The sequence below is a fragment of the Osmerus mordax genome, chromosome 24, assembly GCF_038355195.1.
Source record: "Osmerus mordax isolate fOsmMor3 chromosome 24, fOsmMor3.pri, whole genome shotgun sequence".
NCBI lineage: Eukaryota > Metazoa > Chordata > Actinopteri > Osmeriformes > Osmeridae > Osmerus > Osmerus mordax.
The window spans coordinates 9,055,154-9,079,010 of record NC_090073.1 but is presented as its reverse complement, the minus strand read 5'-3'; the positions used below and the strand labels follow the sequence as shown (position 1 = coordinate 9,079,010).

Sequence of the window (23,857 nt, the reverse complement as noted above, 5' to 3'; positions counted from 1 at the left end):
AGAGAGAGAGAGGGGGGAGAGAGAGAGGGAGGTGCACACAGCTGCCAAATACACTCTGCTCTTCCTCCTCCTCTTCATCCTTACACCCCCCATGTCCCTCTCCTCTCCCTCTCCTCTCCTCCCCACCTCTCCTCCCCACCTCTCCCTCTCCTCTCCCTCTCCCTCTCCTCCTCCTCCTCCTCAGTATAACAGGATGGGGAACTCGGAAGGCTAACGTTCCACATTCCAGAAACGAGAACAAAAGGATAACGTTGCTCTTTCAAAAGAGAGTGTGTGTGTGTGCGGTGTGTGTGTGTGTGTGTGAGTGTGTCTCCCTACACGTGCATGGATCCTGCAGCTTTGGAAGAGGACACCTCTATTCATTATAATTTTTTGGGGAACCAAAGTAATCCAACTAAGGCTGTAAATGGAAGTCATGTGTCCTGTCCTACTGTGCTCCAGCAGCGGGGGGGGGGGGGGTGGGGGGGGGGGGGTTCCGCACGGAGGGTCTTAACGGCAGACTGTCCACCCACAGCAGATGTGTGAAGACTGGGAGCTCCAGCCCAGAGCAGCTGTAGGGGACCCTGTCAGGGAGCCAGTCATTAATTAGCAGCCTGTAACTCCCCCCACAGGGCTGGGCCCATGCAGACTAACTCGACACTGGAGAGGAAATCTGCTGGAGCCCAAAGAAAACAAATAACGACCGCTACCAGGACGTACGGATGAAGTAAGGGGGGCTGTTTATGTGGATAAGAGGCTGTTGGTCTCTAACTGCACCAGAAGGGAAGAGAAGGGGATGACAGTCAGGAGGAGGGGAGGCGGAGGGTGCGGATAACTGAGGGGCTGGCGGTTTCTCCATCTGTCGTGGTTAGAGAGAGTGTATGAGAGAGTGAAAGAGAGAGTGTGTGTGTGTGTGTGTGTGTGTGTGTGAGAGAGAGAGAGCGAGACAGAGTGAGTGTGTGTGTGTGAGAGAGAGACAGTGTGTGCAAGTGGGTGTGTGTGTGCGTGATAGCGAGACAGAGTGTGTGTGTGTGAGAGAGAGACAGCCAGACAGAGTGTGTGTGCGCGGCAGGCTCACCTGTGCTGGTTCTCCTTGTCCTCCTGCTGGTGGAGACGTGCGGGCCGGAAGCGCTTGCTGGCCAGGGCCGCCTCCATGCTCTCGATCTCCCTCCTCCTCAGGTCCCTCAGGGCCGAGCGGATCAGACGACGCTCACACAGGTCCAGAGTCCCCTCCAGCTGCAGGGAGAGAGACAGAGAGAGAGAGAATGAAGTAGACAGAGAGAGAGGGGGGGAGACAGAGAGAGAACGAGGGAGACAGAGAGACCAACAGGTGGAGACAGAGAGAAAGAAAGGCAGCAAGAGAGAGATACAGAAAGGGACAGAAAGAGAGAGAGAGATACAGAAAGAAAGAGAGACAGAAAGAGAAAGACAGAGAGAGACAGAGAGAGAGAGAGAAAGAGGGGGTAAGTAAGTGTGACATCACATAATCCCAGAAGACACCAGGGACACTAATCCTCTCCGAGCCCCTTCACTACAACTCCCACAAGGCTTAGCGCACACACACACACACACACACACTCACACACTCCTCCAGCACCACATAAGAACGCTGCTCCCTGCAGCTCACATGGTCTCCCATCCTGCCAGGAGGGCGGTCCAGACAGGGCTAATTAAACACACGGCCAGTGATCCTGACGCCCTCTGCCCTGCACGCAGAGTCCAGCCCCCCCTGTGGAAGCTCCAATCCTTGAAGCTCCAGCCAGCCTCTCCATGGAAACCAAGTCTCCCCCCCCCTCTCCCAGCACGGTAGCAGAGTCTCTCTCCCACTGTCTCTCTCTCTCACTCTGTCTCTCTCCCACTGTCTCTCTCTCTCACTCCGTCTCTCTCTCACTGTCTCTCTCCCACTGTCTCTCTCTTTCACTCCGTCTCTCTCTCACTGTCTCTCTCCCACTGTCTCTCTCTCTCACTCTGTCTCTCTCTCCCTGTCTCTCTCTCACTGTCTCTCTCTCCCCCCCTCTCTCTGTCTACCTCATTCTCTCTCCCTCTAATCAACCCTCGCTAACGAGCTGGTTCAGACGGGAGCGCCGACACCAGAAGCTCCAGAGGGGGGGCTGTCCCGTCCCCCCTCAGCCCGACACGCTAGCCTGGCTGGCAGAGCGCTGCGGCAGGCTGCCGGCTGGGGCCTGGTCCTGCAGTGAAAGCTAATCCACCTTTTATGAGGTCTCTGATGTCACAGAGCTTATGAAGCGGACACGGTCAGGGGGCTGTCCGACGCGGCTAGGCAGCGCTGGCCGTCTGTGAGTGTGTGTGTGTGGGGGGGGTCCAGAGGTCAGCAGGACTTACTGGACGTTTTATAGTTTGGCGACAAGTGATTTCAATTTCATGAAGCTGTGAGTGACGACCACCTGAACAGCAGGGCTGGGAATGAGAACCAGACCTGCAGACCTGCACAGCTGCAGATCTGCACAGCTGCAGACCAGCCACTGTGGACTGAGGGAAGGGACTAGGAGGGTGTAGCTCAATGATTAGAGCAGATCAAAGAGATCGCCGGTTCAAATCCTCCAACTGTGTGTAGCTTTGGATCAAAGCAAAAGATCAACACATCCCATGTTTTAAAACTGGTACATGCAGCACTGTTTTAGGCACAAATTAAAAAAAGGTAAAGCAAAGATGCTTTAACAAATAACAAAATGAAAAGACTACACCTTGTACAATTGCACAAATACAGAAGACACATTCATGAAAAGGCTTCTGCACAGCACTCTGTGTGAATGAGCTTGGTAATCCAGCTGTTTGCAGGTGAGAGGAAGGCAGGTGAGAGGAAGGCAGGTGAGAGTAAGGCAGGACTCTCAGCGCAGGTCTGACAGCTGAGTCAGAACGCAGACTCCTGTCAACACACGCTGTCACACGCAGACACGCTTACGGCAGGTAATGACTTTCTAGTTCTTACGAGCTGTCAGTCGTAGCCTATAGATATGTCAGGATGAAGGGAGGAACTGGCTTGTTCTGAGAGAGGTTGTGAGCTCCGCCCAGGCCCAGAGGGGATGAGGGGTGGGGAGTGGGGACGGGGTATCCTGGAGGAGAGAGGGTTCTGGGTTTTGAGCCTCGCTGCAGCCTGGTACACGGCAGAGCCATGGGGGGTCTGCTCAAACGCAAACTGGAAGTGCTGAGCCGGCAGAAGAAAAGAAAAAAGAGTGAGTGAGGAGGAGGAGGGGAGTCTGAGAGGACGATGAGTTTGAGAGGATGTGAGAGAGAAAGGAGGGCGGCGTGTTAACGCGAGGATAGAACCCGGAGAGAGAAAGGAAGTGAGGGGAAAAGAACGAGGCTTTTAGGCCTAAACATGGGCAGACGAGAGCTGGGTGGGACAGGCCAGGAACTCACTCAGGTCATTCCTCACATTCCTGCTGACTCATGAGGGGAGGGCGTGTGTGTGAGTGTGTGTGTGTGTGGGGGGGGGGAAGGGGGGGGGGAGAGGGGGGGAGAGGCATGGTAAGAGCTGGAGGGGGGCTGGGGACCGGGGGGGGCAGGAGAGAGAGCAACAAGGAAATGAAAACACACGTGGTCACGTCCAGCGTCGACTCTGGTTCATGCACATGCATGCCCACACACACACACACACACAGATCCGACACACACATCCCCCCACACACACACACAGGTCACACACACTCAGATCCAGCTTAATGTACTGCTTATTGTACAGCTTATTGCTGCATGAATGGAATGATTTGATTATATGTTCAGCATACTGCCAAGTTCTGAGGTCTAGGATTGAGTGATTTATTTATTCATTTTTGCGATAAGGGGGAACAGCCTGGAGTCTGGGAAGAAACTCAGAAAAACACACTGAAGTGTCTCCCCCGACAGGCCGACTTATAAATCAACCAAATTTAAATCAAAATCACATCAAAATATTTTCTATTGATGACGACAAAACAACAGCAAGTGAAATGTTAAGAGCGCGGTGCTCCTGTATGGTGAGAGCATGTGAGGTTGACGCGCTGGGTTACATTTACATTTAGTAATTTAGCAGATGCTCTTATCCAGAGCGACTTACAGTAAGTACAGGGACATTCCCCTGAGGCAAGTAGGGTGAAGTGCCTTGCCCAAGGACACAACGTCAGTTGGCATGACCGGGAATCGAACTGGCAACCTTCGGATTACTAGCCCGACTCCCTCACCGCTCAGCCAACTGACTCCCTTCTGGCTGGCATCTGTGTGTCGACCAGCCAGGCCTGCTGGGATAGGCAGGGAGGATTAACATCACAAGGTGAGCTGAAACAGAATCCGTTGCTTGTGATTGTCCCCGGGGCAAAGCGGACCCGGACGCCAACTCGTTCCTAAGCAACAAAAACTGGCCGGCCGAGAGCGTCTGTTCTGATTGGTCACAACTAAGGAAGTGACAGGGCAGGCACAGAGCCAGAGGTAGGAACCGTCTCTCCCTCTATCCATTTTCAAAAAGAGAGAGAGAGAGACAGAGCGAGAGAGAGACAGAGCAAGAGAGAGAGAGAGACAGAGAGTTACACCTCATGCCAACGATACAAGAAGGTAATGCGTAATCACGGAGCAAACAAAACAAACCTTTCACACGGGAGTCTGCCAAGAAAAACAGAAAATAACAGTTAGGTGTCCAGACACGGAAACACACTCGTGTACACAGAGGCCTTTGACTTTCACCCCGAGATGGTGACCTGAACAGAGCCACTGCTGTGCCACTGTGTCATAAAAAAGGGGGAGGAAGGGCGGGAGGAAGGAGAAAAGAGGTATAGTCCGAGTCCAGAGGTTTCCGGAAAAGTCCAGAGTTCAGTTACAAGATGACGACACCTAGCACCAATGCTTCACTGTGGGCATTTTTCAAACTGAACAACCGACCTCAGTTCTAAATCACCAACTGCCACTACCGTTAAGCTAAACCACAAGCACTGAAAACCAGCCCATTACAACCAGAAAAATACATATACATGCGTTTTATGCGGTCAAGGATGGTTTGTGAAAACCCTTGAAAGACAGAAGAATCTCAACGACCACCGCAGCCTTAACGCAACGGAGAGCAGTGCGTTAGCGACACCGAGGCCGTCCTGCCCTCTCCAGCCCCGACCCGAACCATCACACAGTCCTGAAACCCCCCACTCTGTGGAGCCCAAGCCAGACCAAAACGCCACGCACAGCGCTAACAAACACCGGAAACATGAGTCAGCTGTGAAAAAGATACGAAAAATGTCACACAGACAGGTGAGCGGGACACGCACCAGACACGCTGAGGAGGAGCTAGCTGGGTGAGTCAGGGACGAGGCCCGTCACCTCAGGAAACAGGACTCACCTGGATGTGCTGACTCAGACAGACCTGCCTGACAAACAGGACAGAGAGGGTGGTTCTAGCAGACAGAGATGAGAGAAATATGATTGCGACATAGAGGAACAATCCCATGAAAGGCCAATGTACTCAAGCCATAAGCCCTAGGAATTTAACTTCAAAAGCTTCGTATTACAGTGGCAAACATGATCTCAAATCATTTAATTTCCTCTGTCAAATATATATGATCCACACTGTACAAGTTTAAAGGGAGGGGGGGGGGGAAGGGTTACTCGATAGGCCAACAGGAAACTGTCCAATTACACTGTAAAAACTATACAGGAAGACAAACCTAAAAGTTTGAACTTTTCACATGCAGTCCTTTCATTAAGGAACTCACCCTTCTGACTAACTTCCTGAACAGAAACAGTGTACTCCCTAGTCAGCTGAGCGGTGAGGGAGTCGGGCTAGTAATCCAAAGGTTGCCAGTTCGATTCCCGGTCATGCCAACTGACGTTGTGTCCTTGGGCAAGGCACTTCACCCTACTTGCCTCGGGGGAATGTCCCTGTACTTACTGTAAGTCGCTCTGGATAAGAGCGTCTGCTAAATGACTAAATGTAAAATGACTAAATGTAAAATGACTAAATGTAAAATGACTAAATGTAAAATGACTAAATGTAAAATGACTAAATGTAAAATGACTAAATGTAAAATGACTAAATGTAAAATGACTAAATGTAAAATGACTAAATGTAAAATGACTAAATGTAAAATGACTAAATGTAAAATGACTAAATGTAAAATGACTAAATGTAAAATGACTAAATGTAAAATGACTAAATGTAAAATGACTAAATGTAAAATGACTAAATGTAAAATGACTAAATGTAAAATGACTAAATGTAAAATGACTAAATGTAAAATGACTAAATGTAAAATGACTAAATGTAAAATGACTAAATGTAAAATGACTAAATGTAAAATGACTAAATGTAAAATGACTAAATGTAAAATGACTAAATGTAAAATGACTAAATGTAAAATGACTAAATGTAAAATGACTAAATGTAAAATGACTAAATGTAAAATGACTAAATGTAAAATGACTAAATGTAAAATGACTAAATGTAAAATGACTAAATGTAAAATGACTAAATGTAAAATGACTAAATGTAAAATGACTAAATGTAAAATGACTAAATGTAAAATGACTAAATGTAAAATGACTAAATGTAAAATGACTAAATGTAAAATGACTAAATGTAAAATGACTAAATGTAAAATGACTAAATGTAAAATGACTAAATGTAAAATGACTAAATGTAAAATGACTAAATGTAAAATGACTAAATGTAAAATGACTAAATGTAAAATGACTAAATGTAAAATGACTAAATGTAAAATGACTAAATGTAAAATGACTAAATGTAAAATGACTAAATGTAAAATGACTAAATGTAAAATGACTAAATGTAAAATGACTAAATGTAAAATGACTAAATGTAAAATGACTAAATGTAAAATGACTAAATGTAAAATGACTAAATGTAAAATGACTAAATGTAAAATGACTAAATGTAAAATGACTAAATGTAAAATGACTAAATGTAAAATGACTAAATGTAAAATGACTAAATGTAAAATGACTAAATGTAAAATGACTAAATGTAAAATGACTAAATGTAAAATGACTAAATGTAAAATGACTAAATGTAAAATGACTAAATGTAAAATGACTAAATGTAAAATGACTAAATGTAAAATGACTAAATGTAAAATGACTAAATGTAAAATGACTAAATGTAAAATGACTAAATGTAAAATGACTAAATGTAAAATGACTAAATGTAAAATGACTAAATGTAAAATGACTAAATGTAAAATGACTAAATGTAAAATGACTAAATGTAAAATGACTAAATGTAAAATGACTAAATGTAAAATGACTAAATGTAAAATGACTAAATGTAAAATGACTAAATGTAAAATGACTAAATGTAAAATGACTAAATGTAAAATGACTAAATGTAAAATGACTAAATGTAAAATGACTAAATGTAAAATGACTAAATGTAAAATGACTAAATGTAAAATGACTAAATGTAAAATGACTAAATGTAAAATGACTAAATGTAAAATGACTAAATGTAAAATGACTAAATGTAAAATGACTAAATGTAAAATGACTAAATGTAAAATGACTAAATGTAAAATGACTAAATGTAAAATGACTAAATGTAAAATGACTAAATGTAAAATGACTAAATGTAAAATGACTAAATGTAAAATGACTAAATGTAAAATGACTAAATGTAAAATGACTAAATGTAAAATGACTAAATGTAAAATGACTAAATGTAAAATGACTAAATGTAAAATGACTAAATGTAAAATGACTAAATGTAAAATGACTAAATGTAAAATGACTAAATGTAAAATGACTAAATGTAAAATGACTAAATGTAAAATGACTAAATGTAAAATGACTAAATGTAAAATGACTAAATGTAAAATGACTAAATGTAAAATGACTAAATGTAAAATGACTAAATGTAAAATGACTAAATGTAAAATGACTAAATGTAAAATGACTAAATGTAAAATGACTAAATGTAAAATGACTAAATGTAAAATGACTAAATGTAAAATGACTAAATGTAAAATGACTAAATGTAAAATGACTAAATGTAAAATGACTAAATGTAAAATGACTAAATGTAAAATGACTAAATGTAAAATGACTAAATGTAAAATGACTAAATGTAAAATGACTAAATGTAAAATGACTAAATGTAAAATGACTAAATGTAAAATGACTAAATGTAAAATGACTAAATGTAAAATGACTAAATGTAAAATGACTAAATGTAAAATGACTAAATGTAAAATGACTAAATGTAAAATGACTAAATGTAAAATGACTAAATGTAAAATGACTAAATGTAAAATGACTAAATGTAAAATGACTAAATGTAAAATGACTAAATGTAAAATGACTAAATGTAAAATGACTAAATGTAAAATGACTAAATGTAAAATGACTAAATGTAAAATGACTAAATGTAAAATGACTAAATGTAAAATGACTAAATGTAAAATGACTAAATGTAAAATGACTAAATGTAAAATGACTAAATGTAAAATGACTAAATGTAAAATGACTAAATGTAAAATGACTAAATGTAAAATGACTAAATGTAAAATGACTAAATGTAAAATGACTAAATGTAAAATGACTAAATGTAAAATGACTAAATGTAAAATGACTAAATGTAAAATGACTAAATGTAAAATGACTAAATGTAAAATGACTAAATGTAAAATGACTAAATGTAAAATGACTAAATGTAAAATGACTAAATGTAAAATGACTAAATGTAAAATGACTAAATGTAAAATGACTAAATGTAAAATGACTAAATGTAAAATGACTAAATGTAAAATGACTAAATGTAAAATGACTAAATGTAAAATGACTAAATGTAAAATGACTAAATGTAAAATGACTAAATGTAAAATGACTAAATGTAAAATGACTAAATGTAAAATGACTAAATGTAAAATGACTAAATGTAAAATGACTAAATGTAAAATGACTAAATGTAAAATGACTAAATGTAAAATGACTAAATGTAAAATGACTAAATGTAAAATGACTAAATGTAAAATGACTAAATGTAAAATGACTAAATGTAAAATGACTAAATGTAAAATGACTAAATGTAAAATGACTAAATGTAAAATGACTAAATGTAAAATGACTAAATGTAAAATGACTAAATGTAAAATGACTAAATGTAAAATGACTAAATGTAAAATGACTAAATGTAAAATGACTAAATGTAAAATGACTAAATGTAAAATGACTAAATGTAAAATGACTAAATGTAAAATGACTAAATGTAAAATGACTAAATGTAAAATGACTAAATGTAAAATGACTAAATGTAAAATGACTAAATGTAAAATGACTAAATGTAAAATGACTAAATGTAAAATGACTAAATGTAAAATGACTAAATGTAAAATGACTAAATGTAAAATGACTAAATGTAAAATGACTAAATGTAAAATGACTAAATGTAAAATGACTAAATGTAAAATGACTAAATGTAAAATGACTAAATGTAAAATGACTAAATGTAAAATGACTAAATGTAAAATGACTAAATGTAAAATGACTAAATGTAAAATGACTAAATGTAAAATGACTAAATGTAAAATGACTAAATGTAAAATGACTAAATGTAAAATGACTAAATGTAAAATGACTAAATGTAAAATGACTAAATGTAAAATGACTAAATGTAAAATGACTAAATGTAAAATGACTAAATGTAAAATGACTAAATGTAAAATGACTAAATGTAAAATGACTAAATGTAAAATGACTAAATGTAAAATGACTAAATGTAAAATGACTAAATGTAAAATGACTAAATGTAAAATGACTAAATGTAAAATGACTAAATGTAAAATGACTAAATGTAAAATGACTAAATGTAAAATGACTAAATGTAAAATGACTAAATGTAAAATGACTAAATGTAAAATGACTAAATGTAAAATGACTAAATGTAAAATGACTAAATGTAAAATGACTAAATGTAAAATGACTAAATGTAAAATGACTAAATGTAAAATGACTAAATGTAAAATGACTAAATGTAAAATGACTAAATGTAAAATGACTAAATGTAAAATGACTAAATGTAAAATGACTAAATGTAAAATGACTAAATGTAAAATGACTAAATGTAAAATGACTAAATGTAAAATGACTAAATGTAAAATGACTAAATGTAAAATGACTAAATGTAAAATGACTAAATGTAAAATGACTAAATGTAAAATGACTAAATGTAAAATGACTAAATGTAAAATGACTAAATGTAAAATGACTAAATGTAAAATGACTAAATGTAAAATGACTAAATGTAAAATGACTAAATGTAAAATGACTAAATGTAAAATGACTAAATGTAAAATGACTAAATGTAAAATGACTAAATGTAAAATGACTAAATGTAAAATGACTAAATGTAAAATGACTAAATGTAAAATGACTAAATGTAAAATGACTAAATGTAAAATGACTAAATGTAAAATGACTAAATGTAAAATGACTAAATGTAAAATGACTAAATGTAAAATGACTAAATGTAAAATGACTAAATGTAAAATGACTAAATGTAAAATGACTAAATGTAAAATGACTAAATGTAAAATGACTAAATGTAAAATGACTAAATGTAAAATGACTAAATGTAAAATGACTAAATGTAAAATGACTAAATGTAAAATGACTAAATGTAAAATGACTAAATGTAAAATGACTAAATGTAAAATGACTAAATGTAAAATGACTAAATGTAAAATGACTAAATGTAAAATGACTAAATGTAAAATGACTAAATGTAAAATGACTAAATGTAAAATGACTAAATGTAAAATGACTAAATGTAAAATGACTAAATGTAAAATGACTAAATGTAAAATGACTAAATGTAAAATGACTAAATGTAAAATGACTAAATGTAAAATGACTAAATGTAAAATGACTAAATGTAAAATGACTAAATGTAAAATGACTAAATGTAAAATGACTAAATGTAAAATGACTAAATGTAAAATGACTAAATGTAAAATGACTAAATGTAAAATGACTAAATGTAAAATGACTAAATGTAAAATGACTAAATGTAAAATGACTAAATGTAAAATGACTAAATGTAAAATGACTAAATGTAAAATGACTAAATGTAAAATGACTAAATGTAAAATGACTAAATGTAAAATGACTAAATGTAAAATGACTAAATGTAAAATGACTAAATGTAAAATGACTAAATGTAAAATGACTAAATGTAAAATGACTAAATGTAAAATGACTAAATGTAAAATGACTAAATGTAAAATGACTAAATGTAAAATGACTAAATGTAAAATGACTAAATGTAAAATGACTAAATGTAAAATGACTAAATGTAAAATGACTAAATGTAAAATGACTAAATGTAAAATGACTAAATGTAAAATGACTAAATGTAAAATGACTAAATGTAAAATGACTAAATGTAAAATGACTAAATGTAAAATGACTAAATGTAAAATGACTAAATGTAAAATGACTAAATGTAAAATGACTAAATGTAAAATGACTAAATGTAAAATGACTAAATGTAAAATGACTAAATGTAAAATGACTAAATGTAAAATGACTAAATGTAAAATGACTAAATGTAAAATGACTAAATGTAAAATGACTAAATGTAAAATGACTAAATGTAAAATGACTAAATGTAAAATGACTAAATGTAAAATGACTAAATGTAAAATGACTAAATGTAAAATGACTAAATGTAAAATGACTAAATGTAAAATGACTAAATGTAAAATGACTAAATGTAAAATGACTAAATGTAAAATGACTAAATGTAAAATGACTAAATGTAAAATGACTAAATGTAAAATGACTAAATGTAAAATGACTAAATGTAAAATGACTAAATGTAAAATGACTAAATGTAAAATGACTAAATGTAAAATGACTAAATGTAAAATGACTAAATGTAAAATGACTAAATGTAAAATGACTAAATGTAAAATGACTAAATGTAAAATGACTAAATGTAAAATGACTAAATGTAAAATGACTAAATGTAAAATGACTAAATGTAAAATGACTAAATGTAAAATGACTAAATGTAAAATGACTAAATGTAAAATGACTAAATGTAAAATGACTAAATGTAAAATGACTAAATGTAAAATGACTAAATGTAAAATGACTAAATGTAAAATGACTAAATGTAAAATGACTAAATGTAAAATGACTAAATGTAAAATGACTAAATGTAAAATGACTAAATGTAAAATGACTAAATGTAAAATGACTAAATGTAAAATGACTAAATGTAAAATGACTAAATGTAAAATGACTAAATGTAAAATGACTAAATGTAAAATGACTAAATGTAAAATGACTAAATGTAAAATGACTAAATGTAAAATGACTAAATGTAAAATGACTAAATGTAAAATGACTAAATGTAAAATGACTAAATGTAAAATGACTAAATGTAAAATGACTAAATGTAAAATGACTAAATGTAAAATGACTAAATGTAAAATGACTAAATGTAAAATGACTAAATGTAAAATGACTAAATGTAAAATGACTAAATGTAAAATGACTAAATGTAAAATGACTAAATGTAAAATGACTAAATGTAAAATGACTAAATGTAAAATGACTAAATGTAAAATGACTAAATGTAAAATGACTAAATGTAAAATGACTAAATGTAAAATGACTAAATGTAAAATGACTAAATGTAAAATGACTAAATGTAAAATGACTAAATGTAAAATGACTAAATGTAAAATGACTAAATGTAAAATGACTAAATGTAAAATGACTAAATGTAAAATGACTAAATGTAAAATGACTAAATGTAAAATGACTAAATGTAAAATGACTAAATGTAAAATGACTAAATGTAAAATGACTAAATGTAAAATGACTAAATGTAAAATGACTAAATGTAAAATGACTAAATGTAAAATGACTAAATGTAAAATGACTAAATGTAAACGTATTTCCACCAAACACCTCCCCGTGCTTCAGAAAACCTGAAGCACGTCCATAAAGGAACCTGGCAGAAGAAACCCAATCAATCACTGTCACTGAGGCTGGGTGAGGCCCGCTAGGCCCCCCTCGTAACACCCCTCGTCTGGGCCACTCCCTGGAGGACTCCCTGGAGGAATCCCTGGAGGACTCCCTGGAGGACTCCCTGGAGGACTCCCTGGAGGACTCCCTGGAGGACTCCCTGGAGGACTCCCTGGAGGACTCCCTGGAGGACTCCCTGGAGGACTCCCTGGAGGACTCCCAGCATCCAGCCTAGACAACTCCTGCCGGCCTGCACTGCAAGGCTGACTGTCTGTCTGTCTGCCTGTCTGTCTGTCTGTTTACCTGCCTGTCTGTCAGTTTACCTGCCTGTCAGTCAGCCTGTCTGTGTCTGCTTACCTGCCTGTATGTCAACCTGCCAGTCTGTCTGTCAACCTGCCAGTCTGTCTGTCAACCTGCCAGTCTGTCTGTCAACCTGCCAGTCTGTCAACCTGCCTATCAGCCTGCCAGCCTGCCTGTCTGTTTACCTGCCTGTCTGTCTGTCAGTTTACCTGCCTGTCAGTCAGCCTGTGTGTCTGCTTACCTGCCTGTATGTCAACCTGCCAGTCTGTCTGTCAACCTGCCAGTCTGTCTGTCTGTCTGGTTACCTGTCTGTCTGGTTACCTGTCTGGTTACCTGTCTGTCTGTTTCTGGCTATTGTTGCAGGCAGGAAAACAGTGGGTGGTTATCCAGAAGTGCATCCAGCCACAGAACAAGTCTTCACAAACTGTACATTGTGTAACGCTACAAGTCAGGCTGGCAGTGAGTCATCACGTTGCAGAGTAAAACCCGTCAGTGAAGGGGAGGGGGGGGGGGGGGGGGGTGAAACGGCCTCCAACTGTTTCAAAGCCAACAACAACAAAAATGTTTCACTAAGTACTTTGCCACGTAGATCATGTGGCAAGAATGTCAAAGACGACACTAAAACCGATCCCCAGCCATCTGAAAAGATGAAAGTTATTTAGCCCAGACTGTGTTCCACTTCTCATCCAGTCCTCTGTGTGATGCCTAGACCGTCTTGACAGGAAGTACACAGACCCAAGCTGTTTGGATTAAATACAGAACAGTACTGTACAGACAGTCCTGGCAGGACCCCAGAACTGCCACAATCACACCCAGAACACAGAGAACCAGCTTGTGAGAACAAAAGGCTTCTCTGGTCCATCTCCTGTTGGGATACGAGACAGGCAGAGACGCTAGTGTGTGTGTGTGTGTGAGGTTTTGTGTGTGTGTGTGTGTCAGGTTTAGCGGGACGTTTGTACCAGTCACCAGCTGTGAGTCACAGCATCGTGAGCCAAGTGACATCACTCCATGACAGCATCATCCTGCGTCTGGACGGAATCCCCGTCTCCAGCAGCTCCTCACAGCCCAGCCTGTCTGTCTCTCTGCCTGTCTCTCTGCCTCTCTCTCTCTCTGCCTGCCTGTCTCTCTGTCTGTCTCTTTGTCTGTCTGCCTGTCTCTCTGTCTGTCTGTCTGTCTGCCTGCATGCTGCCTCAGTAGGCCCCAGGCTGGGTCCTGACCCTGTGACTGATAGCATGTGTGCTTCTGCGTGTATCAGGAACTCTAGATTTTTGCACACATCCCTCTGTCACATGTCCTTAATAAACTTCCTCTGACATGTAGGCCACGTGTGAGGTCTCTTACAGCTACCGCTCCCTTCCTCCTTTCAGATAAAAGTATAAACACAGTGTGTGTGTGTGTGTGTGTGTGTGTGTGTCTACAGAGGGGTCGGTAGTAATAATTTCCAGAGCAGGGGTTAGAGAGCAGTCAGGCAGCAGATTGGATCAGTGCTCTGTGCTGCAGTGTTTGCCCCCAGAGTGAGTTTGCCCATATAAGGCCTCCCAGCCAGCAGCCAGGAGGCTGAGTAGATAACCAGCTGCCACCGAGGACTGGCTGACTGGTGCTGGCTGACTGGTGCTGGCTGACTGGTGTTGGCTGACTGGTGTTGGCTGACTGGTGCTGGCTGACTGGTGCTGGCTGACTGGTGCTGGCTGACTGGTGTTGGCTGACTGGTACTGGCTGACTGGTGCTGGCTGACTGGTGCTGGCTGACTGGTGCTGGCTGACTGGTGTTGGCTGACTGGTGCTGGCTGACTGGTACTGGCTGACTGGTGCTGGCTGACTGGCGTTGGCTGACTGGTGCTGGCTGACTGGTGTTGGCTGACTGGTACTGGCTGACTGGTGCTGGCTGACTGGTGTTGGCTGACTGGTGTTGGCTGACTGGTGTTGGCTGACTGGTGTTGGCTGACTGGTGCTGGCTGACTGGTGCTGGCTGACTGGTGCTGGCTGACTGGTACTGGCTGACGGACAACAGCATACAAACAATTCACAAGAGAAAATAGAGAGTAAGAAAACAAGTCAGTTTTAAAATGTGTCCTGGAGGACCTGAACTGTCCCGTAGCTTAAATCATCTACCTCAAAACTGCTCCATTACCTGGAGTGAAACACGATTTCGTAATGATAAGCTAATTCAACAACTATAAAAGGACCCATTCTGTATTGCCACAGGCTTGGTGAGTTCACAGCCCACAGCACAGGCACCACACCCATCTGAATGAGAATTTGATCAGCGTGCAAGGGAACAGTCTTGTGTGTGAGACGGTTGAATGGATGCTGTTGGCCCCGCTAGCCTCTGGGCTGGAACTGAAGAACGTACCGAAGCCAAGGTCAGATTGCACCTCACCTCACCGTACAGCCATTGTCTGGATGTGACGGAAGAGAGAGAACCAACAGTAGGAGAGATATAGAATGAAAGAGACAGACAGAGACAGAGAGAGAGAGACAGAGAGAGAGACAGAGAGAGAGACAGAGAGAGAGAGACAGAGAGAGAGACAGAGAGAGAGACAGAGAGAGAGATGAGGCATCATGCAGTGTCTGTAAGTGTGAGGAGCTCCAGGCTGTCAGGGTCCCACCCCTCAGAGCTCAGGACCGGGGCACCAGACCTGGGAAAAACACGCCCCCCCCCTTTCTGCTCCAGAGGACAGGGAGAAAGAGAGCGCAGATCTCCCATGAGGACAGGGAAGGCATGGGGTGTCAGAAGCGAGGGGGGGTAAGGGACATCGACAGACCCTTGGCAACAGAGTAACAATGCAGTGCTCACGAGGTCGAGGTGACCTCATGCTACTGTTTACAGTAAGTTAGGCCAAGGCCGGTTCACAGTACAAAGGGTATTAGCGGTGAGATCTACACGTGTCGGTCGATCATTAATGAGGGCAACTGACTGGGGAACAGAGGCCTGGGTCTGAAGCTGATAAGGGTTATCTTTCATCTCTGTGGAGAATCTTACCAAGGGGTGCGTCTGTGGTGCTTGTGTGGTACTGTAGCTTTGACCTGCCGGGCATTTCTCACCCACTGACACGGCTCATCGATGTATGAGGTCAAACTACTGAGCCAGGAACAGGAGAGCTGATGTTGATTTAGTCTGTGTTTTCAGACGTGGTCTGGGAGCGTAAATCTTCCGATAAAATCCCCTTATCTTGTTTTTATTTATTTTTTATGGTTCTTTCTTTTTTTAAACACATCAATCATCGGTGTTCTGTTCATATCTTGTTCCTGAGTCTGGGGCTTTGACTGGCTGGCTGACCGTCTGAATTACTGGTTTTGACTACAGCCCCAGAGCCCAAGGTCTCCTGGGAGAGACACCAGAACATGGAACCCACTGGGAGACTCCACAACTAGGACACTGTGCTCAGCTGCACCTACTAGCCAAGCCAGGTCAGAATCTCCTCAGATCCGCACGGCACATCACAATGCAAAGCAACACAGAGGGGGAAAAAAGCAGAAATAGACAAGACAGAATAAACAAAAGAGGTTTTCTACAATCAGCTTTGTATATCTAGGGAGCGCCGCCACTTCTAAACAGAGCAAGAAGCAAAGCAAAACATCAACATCCGCAAGAGGGACTGCTGGTGGATGTCAGGAAATGCCTTTTTCCTGAGGGATTCCACACAGGAAGGCTAAAACCCCAGCTATGTGGCCTCTCTCTCTGTCTGTCTGTCACTACCGATCCCTCTCATCCACGGTAAAGGTCCGTTACGATTACAGCAAAAACTCCTCCTGAAGAGGATTTGGTCCAAAACCATGATACCATTAGGCATGCGATGGGACACATGGGGTCCGTAAAGCCCTGTCACACTTAAATGCCCTCTTCACAAGCCTTCCTGAGGCCAGGTTGACAGAGTCGATGTCAGATTAGGTTGGAGGCGATGGAGAGAGACAGGAGAATGCAACAAGGAGAAACAAGGAGTGTGCTATACATCACACAGCCTGGCTTCCAAGCGGGCCGTCCTCCTCCAGGCTGGAGGAGCTGTCCAAGCCCAGGCAGAGGGACCAGTTAATCAGGAGTTCCTGCCATGTCAGGGGGCCAGAGCTGTCGTCGACAAGACTGTAAATATGCGCACAGATGTCCCCCTCCGGAGTCGGAGAACACCTGCTCCGTGAATCTGCAGCAGGTACGTGCCAGACGCAGAAGAAGAAGTAGGCTGAAGACGGACATTTTTTCCGAACGCAAACTCCCTGAAGCGTGATGTCATCCTGGAAAGGTCAGACCCAACCAGGGGCCTGCCGCGTGCGTCTCCGAGAGCTCGGAGGATAACACCCCCCACACACACACACACCATCACTTTTCCAGATTCTTCCCCCCCCCCCATTCGACAGGGTGTTTCTCCAGACAGACAAGAAGAAGCTCCAGAAGCCTCGGAGATTAAGAGGCCGAGCGCGGGGAGGAATATATCAAACGCTGAAGGGAGCAGACTATCAACTACGTGATCACTTCTGGCCAGACACCAACCGTCCGAAAAAGAAGAACTCACACACACTCACTCACAAACGTCTTTTTCATATTCTCCACACCGCGTGTGACGCAGGTGGCGTGTTGGACGTGAGGGACTCTGGGGTTCGTGTGAGGCTTTTCCCGGCCCCCTCCACCTGCAGCATCTCTGGCCAGCCTCACATCAGTCTGTCAACACTGGAGCGCAGGGCAGGAGAAACACACCACGCTCAGACACAGAGAGATCCAATAAATCTGCGCCAGGTGGCAAGACCGACCACAGCCTCGCAATCCTGTCTCCAGCAAAGTCTCCTCCAATAGGATCTCCCAAGCGTTGACCAATAGGATCTCCCGAGGACCTATTGACCAATAAGATCTCCAGAGCATTGGATTCTGAGAGATTGTGGAGTGGACTTCAATGTATTTTCGATATTAAAATACATTTTGGCAGGCGACACGATCTTCCCAGCCTGTTACTACTGATGTTTGTTTGGAAGGCTCTGGGAAATGGTGACTAGGGAGTTTTGCAATTGCTTCCTGGCTTGTGTTCAACTGAGTCACCAAGGAATTCCTCTTAACAGCTATTAAGAATTTTTTTTTAGTGGAAGCACCATGCTGTTTAAATCGAATTTCAGCTAAACCAGGGACCACAAACTAGTGTGTTGGATCATTGTTGCACAATAACTGCTTAATTAATCTAGAAACAAAGAACGGTCTATCCGGTTGTATATCTGAGAATAGCCACAGCCTACAACCTACAGATCACGACATATTGGTAGCTATTGCAGATTCCCCCTCGTTAAAAACAATCTGAAACACAATAGATTAAAAATAAACCAGTCCATGATTACAAATGCAGCCCATCTCATGTTTTTCTCACCACTTTGGGGCCAAGAAACCCGGCTATATTTAGGACTCATCACATGAACACCAGCTTCCCGTCTTATCAAATAAATACACAGGGTGTTATCTTCCCGGTTCAAACTCCAATATATTCTGTGTGTGTGTGTGTGTGTGTGTGTGTGTGTGTGTGTGTGTAAGGGGGTGGAGGGTGGCCAACACTGAAGCCTGAGGCACACTGTCAGTCAATGTGATGACAAGCCAGCTTTGCCAACAATACACTTCAGACTCAAAACCCCTTTCATGTATCAGTTAAGTGAGGCACTTGACTTTGAGGTGTTTTTACATAGAAATCTAATGACTGCTGAGTTAGGGTTTAGGTTCAACCAAGCCACATGACAGATGACAAGCTGGTAATGTGAAGCTTCCCAGTTGTGTACAATCGCCATGATAAAACCAGGCAGGAGAAGATGAAGATAATTCTTACTAGAAATCTGCACCCAAAGAGCTCATCTGGTGTGCACCGTGAACTCTTTCCAAACAGCCTCGTCAGAGGACTTCGCTGTGAGGAAAACACCTGCCATAAAACGTTCTAAACAGTCCCAAAGGTTGCAGGTTTTTACAGCAGCTAATCATGGCTGTTATGGTGCTGTGTTGTTAAGGTGGGATCCATGGTGTAGCACAGCGCTATCTGGAATTCTCTCCTTCATCAACTGTGGCGGTGTGTGTGTATATGTGTGCGTGTATATATGTGTGTGTGGGCCTCAGCCCATAACAGCAACTGTATCAGTAAGGCATGCAGCAGCTTGCTTTTTAAGCCCACTTGGAAAACACGTGAGCACTGACTGTACGTGCACAGACTGCACTCAGTCCGCTGTCTCCCACACAGTTACAAGGTACTTCAGACGCCTCCATCGGAGACGTCTAACAGCGAGAAAACAGTTTCAAATGCTGTGTTTGTAGAGAGGGAGGGACTGAAGAGGAACGTCAGGAGTCAGTAAGAAGTGGTGGCTTAAGAAGTGGTGGCTGACAAACTGCCCCAAAAGGGCTGTTAAAGTGTTCATAATACCAAGAACCATGTGAACGACAGCGTAAACAAACAAAGCAATTCTACATCGCCGACAGCTTAAAATAACCCCCCCAGACGGACTTTAAATGTTCCGTTTCATTCTTCGGATTTCTTTTTCCCACCCCGTGATGATAACGATGGAGATGACATTTGAGAATGGGTCTATCGGGACCCCTCAGGATGGGCATGCGAGCCTCCAGAACAGCCCCAGTCTCTCTGCCCGGCTGAGCAGCGTCCCCCAGGGGCCCTGTCAACACAGCGGCAGGCCCCAGAGAGCCATGCTGCAGGGCCCTGGGGTCCTGTTCACCCCGTCTGGGCCCTGCCTGACTGAGAGTTAACGGGTGAATCTCCGTCTCTCTGTGCTTGGAGAGACAGGGTCACCTGACCCCTCCCAAGCCTTATCACAAAACACAAACGCAGGTGGTCCCACGTGCTGCGTCGGCCCCACAGGTGACGGAGAGACGCAGCTCTCCTGTCAGGTGACGGCGCCGCTCTGACGATAAGACACGTGTGTAGGGGGTCAGGTGGCTGAGCGGTTAGGGAGTCGGGCTATTAAATCAGAAGGTTGTTGGTTTGTGCCAAATGACGTTGTGTCCTTGGGCAAGGCACTTCACCCTACTTGCCTCAGGGGGGAATGTCCCTGTGCTTACTGTAAGTCGCTCTGGATAAGAACGTCTGCTAAATGACTAAATGTAAAATGTAAATGTGTGTAAAAACGATTGGTGCAGGATGCAAAGGACAACACACACACACTTTACCGCCCTGCGTACGCTCCCTCAACTACAAGCAGTAGCAGAGAGAGAGAGGGGTCTTCAGTAGACCAAAGGACTCCTTAAGAGGCCACAGTTGGCACACTGAGTGAGTGATGTTTTCATCTAAACACAAGCTAGACACTGAAGAGAGGGAGGGAGGTGTAGGGGAGGGAGGGGTGGATAGAGTGTCTGTCTGTCATTGAAAGGAACAGGTGCGTTCTGCCTACCTGTGCAGGTGTGAGCGAGGAGGAAGGAGGAGACAGACTGAGCACTCACAGCCGCCAGGGCGAAATGGAAACACCTGTAGCCCGTCCTGCTGGTTTGAACATCTCTGAGCGTCAGAGATAATTACTAACAATCCTCACACAGCTAATGGTAGTCTAATCCTGAAAAACCAGGTCACAATCCTTTCCTCTGCCTCAATAAGGGTATGTTATTATTACTATATTAGTGGGCGCCTCGTCTTCAAGAATGAAAGAAAATACAAAAAAAACGAGAAAACGGAAACCTTTCATCTGAAGCCCACAGGATCACCTGTGGGGTGATCCTGGCCTCGCAGCGAGCGCTTCAGCTCAAACTGTCATCCTGCACTCTTCGCTTGCCTCCAGCAGCGAGACTGAAAGGCTCACTGGCTGGAAGAGAGGGGCCCGGCCAGAAGCTTTGTGAGTGTTTAAGGACTTGAGACCAACGGAAGAAAGATCTTCCTGGTTGCTACTGAGGGGAACAAATAAGCAGTCTAGCAGAAGGCCAGCGGGCTGAATGGCAGAGTATTCACAGGATTAGTGTCGTTTGAGGGTCCACTATATGTCCCACTGGCTGTTCAGTTCATTAGGCACAGAACAGCCCTGAGTGTGTCTGAGAATGTGTGTGTGTACATGAGTGTGTGTGAGAATGTGTGTGAGTGTATATGAGAGTGTGTGAGAATGTGTGTGAGTGTATATGAGTGTGTGTTTGTTTGCGTTTTAAAGCTGTTTTTGTGGCAGCCCCACCTCTTCCTAGTGCCCGCTGTAAATATAGGCCATTCCCAGTTGCACCGTTAAAACCGTGTTTTTTTTTAACCTGACTAGCAAGCAACAGGTTACAAACCTCTGTTCACCAACTGGCACTTCCAAACAAGAGCTGTTTTCTCTCATTCTCTGCTCCTTGAAACTCTTCACTCCAAAGAAGCATGGGTACTTTGGGGCTTTCGGTTGTCTGAACGTTATTTTACGATGGTGGCTTTGTAAAAACACATTAGATCTTTTTTCATGGTCACACATAAACAACTCAGCTGGAACAATAAGCTAGAGACAAGCCTGTGTTTCCCTTGGAGTTGACTCTGGCATGGAAAAACACGACAGACACACAACACAAAATATCACACAGGACTTTCTGGGATCTTGACGACCTTTGTTGGTGGTCACTGGAGACATGCAGCATCACATCTTACTCACTGAAGCCAAATGGACAGAAATAACATTCTGGTTCTGGTTTTATAACGTGTTCATTTAGCTGACGCTCTCATCCCAAACTGGCATACAGGTTGGAATTTGAACCTGGGAACCACTTGATCAGCAGTCCAATGCTCTACCTTTGAGCTTCCATCACTGTTTACCTAACGCTTTCCATGTAAATGCTCTGAATGACAGGAGAGACATTTGTGTTTTTATAGGCCTTAAGTATGATACTGCATATTCAAATGCATCTAAGCCCCAGATGTTGCCCATATTCTAACGCAAACTTGGTGGAAAATAGGTCAGGGTGCTATGCTCCTAGACCGGTCAGTTCTGGATTTCAGTCAACGGACAACAAAACTGTGACGAGGAGTCCTGAAGAGGGAAAGGAAAAACTATAAAGCCACAGATGTCCCCATCTTCACCGCAAAGCATTCCGATATAAAAACCTTTAATGCTGTATGAGTTCCAATACATCAATGTAGTTGTGGATGTATACAGGAAAAGCGTCACATCAACGAGACGTTACCCTGTGGTAAAAATGTGCCCTTTTAAATGATTTACGGAAGTTTAGTTACTAGGGTCGCCGGCCAGAGAATTTCTTCCCGCAGAGACTTCAGTGAGAGGAAATGGTCCCTCATGAAAAGATATCAAATAGCTAAGGCCTCAGCCGCTCAACAAACCAGCATGTCGACCTTCCCTTGGTCCAAACTGATTGCATTCCTTTACCAAAGTTAGTGACCTTTAACGAAATGAGAATCCAAATGTTATTTGAAGATGTCCGTCTTGAGAGACGCTCACTTCTTGGGAGAGGGACCCAATAACAGACGAATCATGTCGGAAGGATCTGACAGGTAGTACACCTTTAACATGACTGCTTTATCAACACAGTCCAGCTCAACATTAAATAACTGGGCAAATACGCATTCCTTGCCCCCTACAGATCCATAAATGATAAGGTACCCTCCGAAATGACCCCACGTGTGTAGGCTAGAGCAAGAGTCGAAAGTGACATGTCTCCAATAATCAACAGTGATGTGTTGAAAAACAATAACTCCCATATGGGTTCAGTTTAGTATGAGTTATGAAGAACGGTCAGCCATACGAGACGCCGGTGAACCGGACGTCTCGCCTATTCTAAACTCACATTCCCGAATAACTTCAATGCAATTTAATAGGATTTTACGTTGTTTTTTGCGCTATGAAGGTGAGGATGCGGGCTGCGGTAGCCAGGCAGTCCTCAGACTCTGGGCGGACTGCTTGGAGCTTCCTAAATCCGCTCACCGCCGATGATCCAAATGTTTACAATACTCTTCCTCACACAACCATACTCACCAGATTCCGCAGTGAAGGCTCGTCCAAAGTTGAGTATCTTTCAGCGGACATATTTAGACTTTATTTTCTTCGTGAGCACAGGTTAAGAGCTAAAAGATCAAAACTATACGAACAAGGCTCTAAGCTTGACTTGTTCGGTGGACTATAACTCGCGATCAATTAACGTAGTTTTCCCCAAAACAGGAACCTCCTTGTCAACTTGTCGCTCTTATGTGCTGTTGGAACTGATGCTCCACCTGCTCGAAGAATCGTTTTTTCCCCCTTTTATAACTTTGAGATGTAGTTGTTTATTCTACTGAAATGTAATCATAATGTTTGACCCTTTCTCAACATTCCCTCTGAACTACAGAAATCAGCAACACTCTTCGGAAACTGAACACATTTCAGTTCTCAATAACCCTGACGCGCGCATCTAGGATTTCAGAAAATGCTGTGACACTCCACTCACACACAGCGAGTTTTGAATCCAGAGTTCCCACTTAATTCACTAGCACCGCCCCCTTTAAAACGCACGATCTCACAACCGCGCCACGCTGTGGACGGGTCCAAAGGAGCAGGTTGCACGTGAACGAAACAGAATGAGCCCCTCTGACCTCATTCCCTTGAATCAAGGCCTAAATTGTACACATTTGAATGAGGTCAGTGTAGAAGTGTGAACGACGACCACTAAAGTAACAAGCAGATGAACGGAACAGTAAGCTCGTTCATTCCACATCACT

General features: G+C 41.5%; 1 protein-coding gene across 1 annotated transcript in view; it reads right to left on the bottom strand.

Moving 5' to 3' along the window:
- smtnb (smoothelin b) overlaps positions 1–23,534 on the bottom strand; it is a 49,035-nt gene extending 25,501 nt beyond the window's left edge. The window contains 2 exon segments of the mRNA XM_067228506.1: positions 1,058–1,215; positions 23,139–23,534. Coding sequence (XP_067084607.1) covers positions 1,058–1,215; positions 23,139–23,189 — 209 coding nt within the window. The 5' untranslated portion in view covers positions 23,190–23,534.
- Positions 23,535–23,857: the final 323 nt, after the last annotated feature.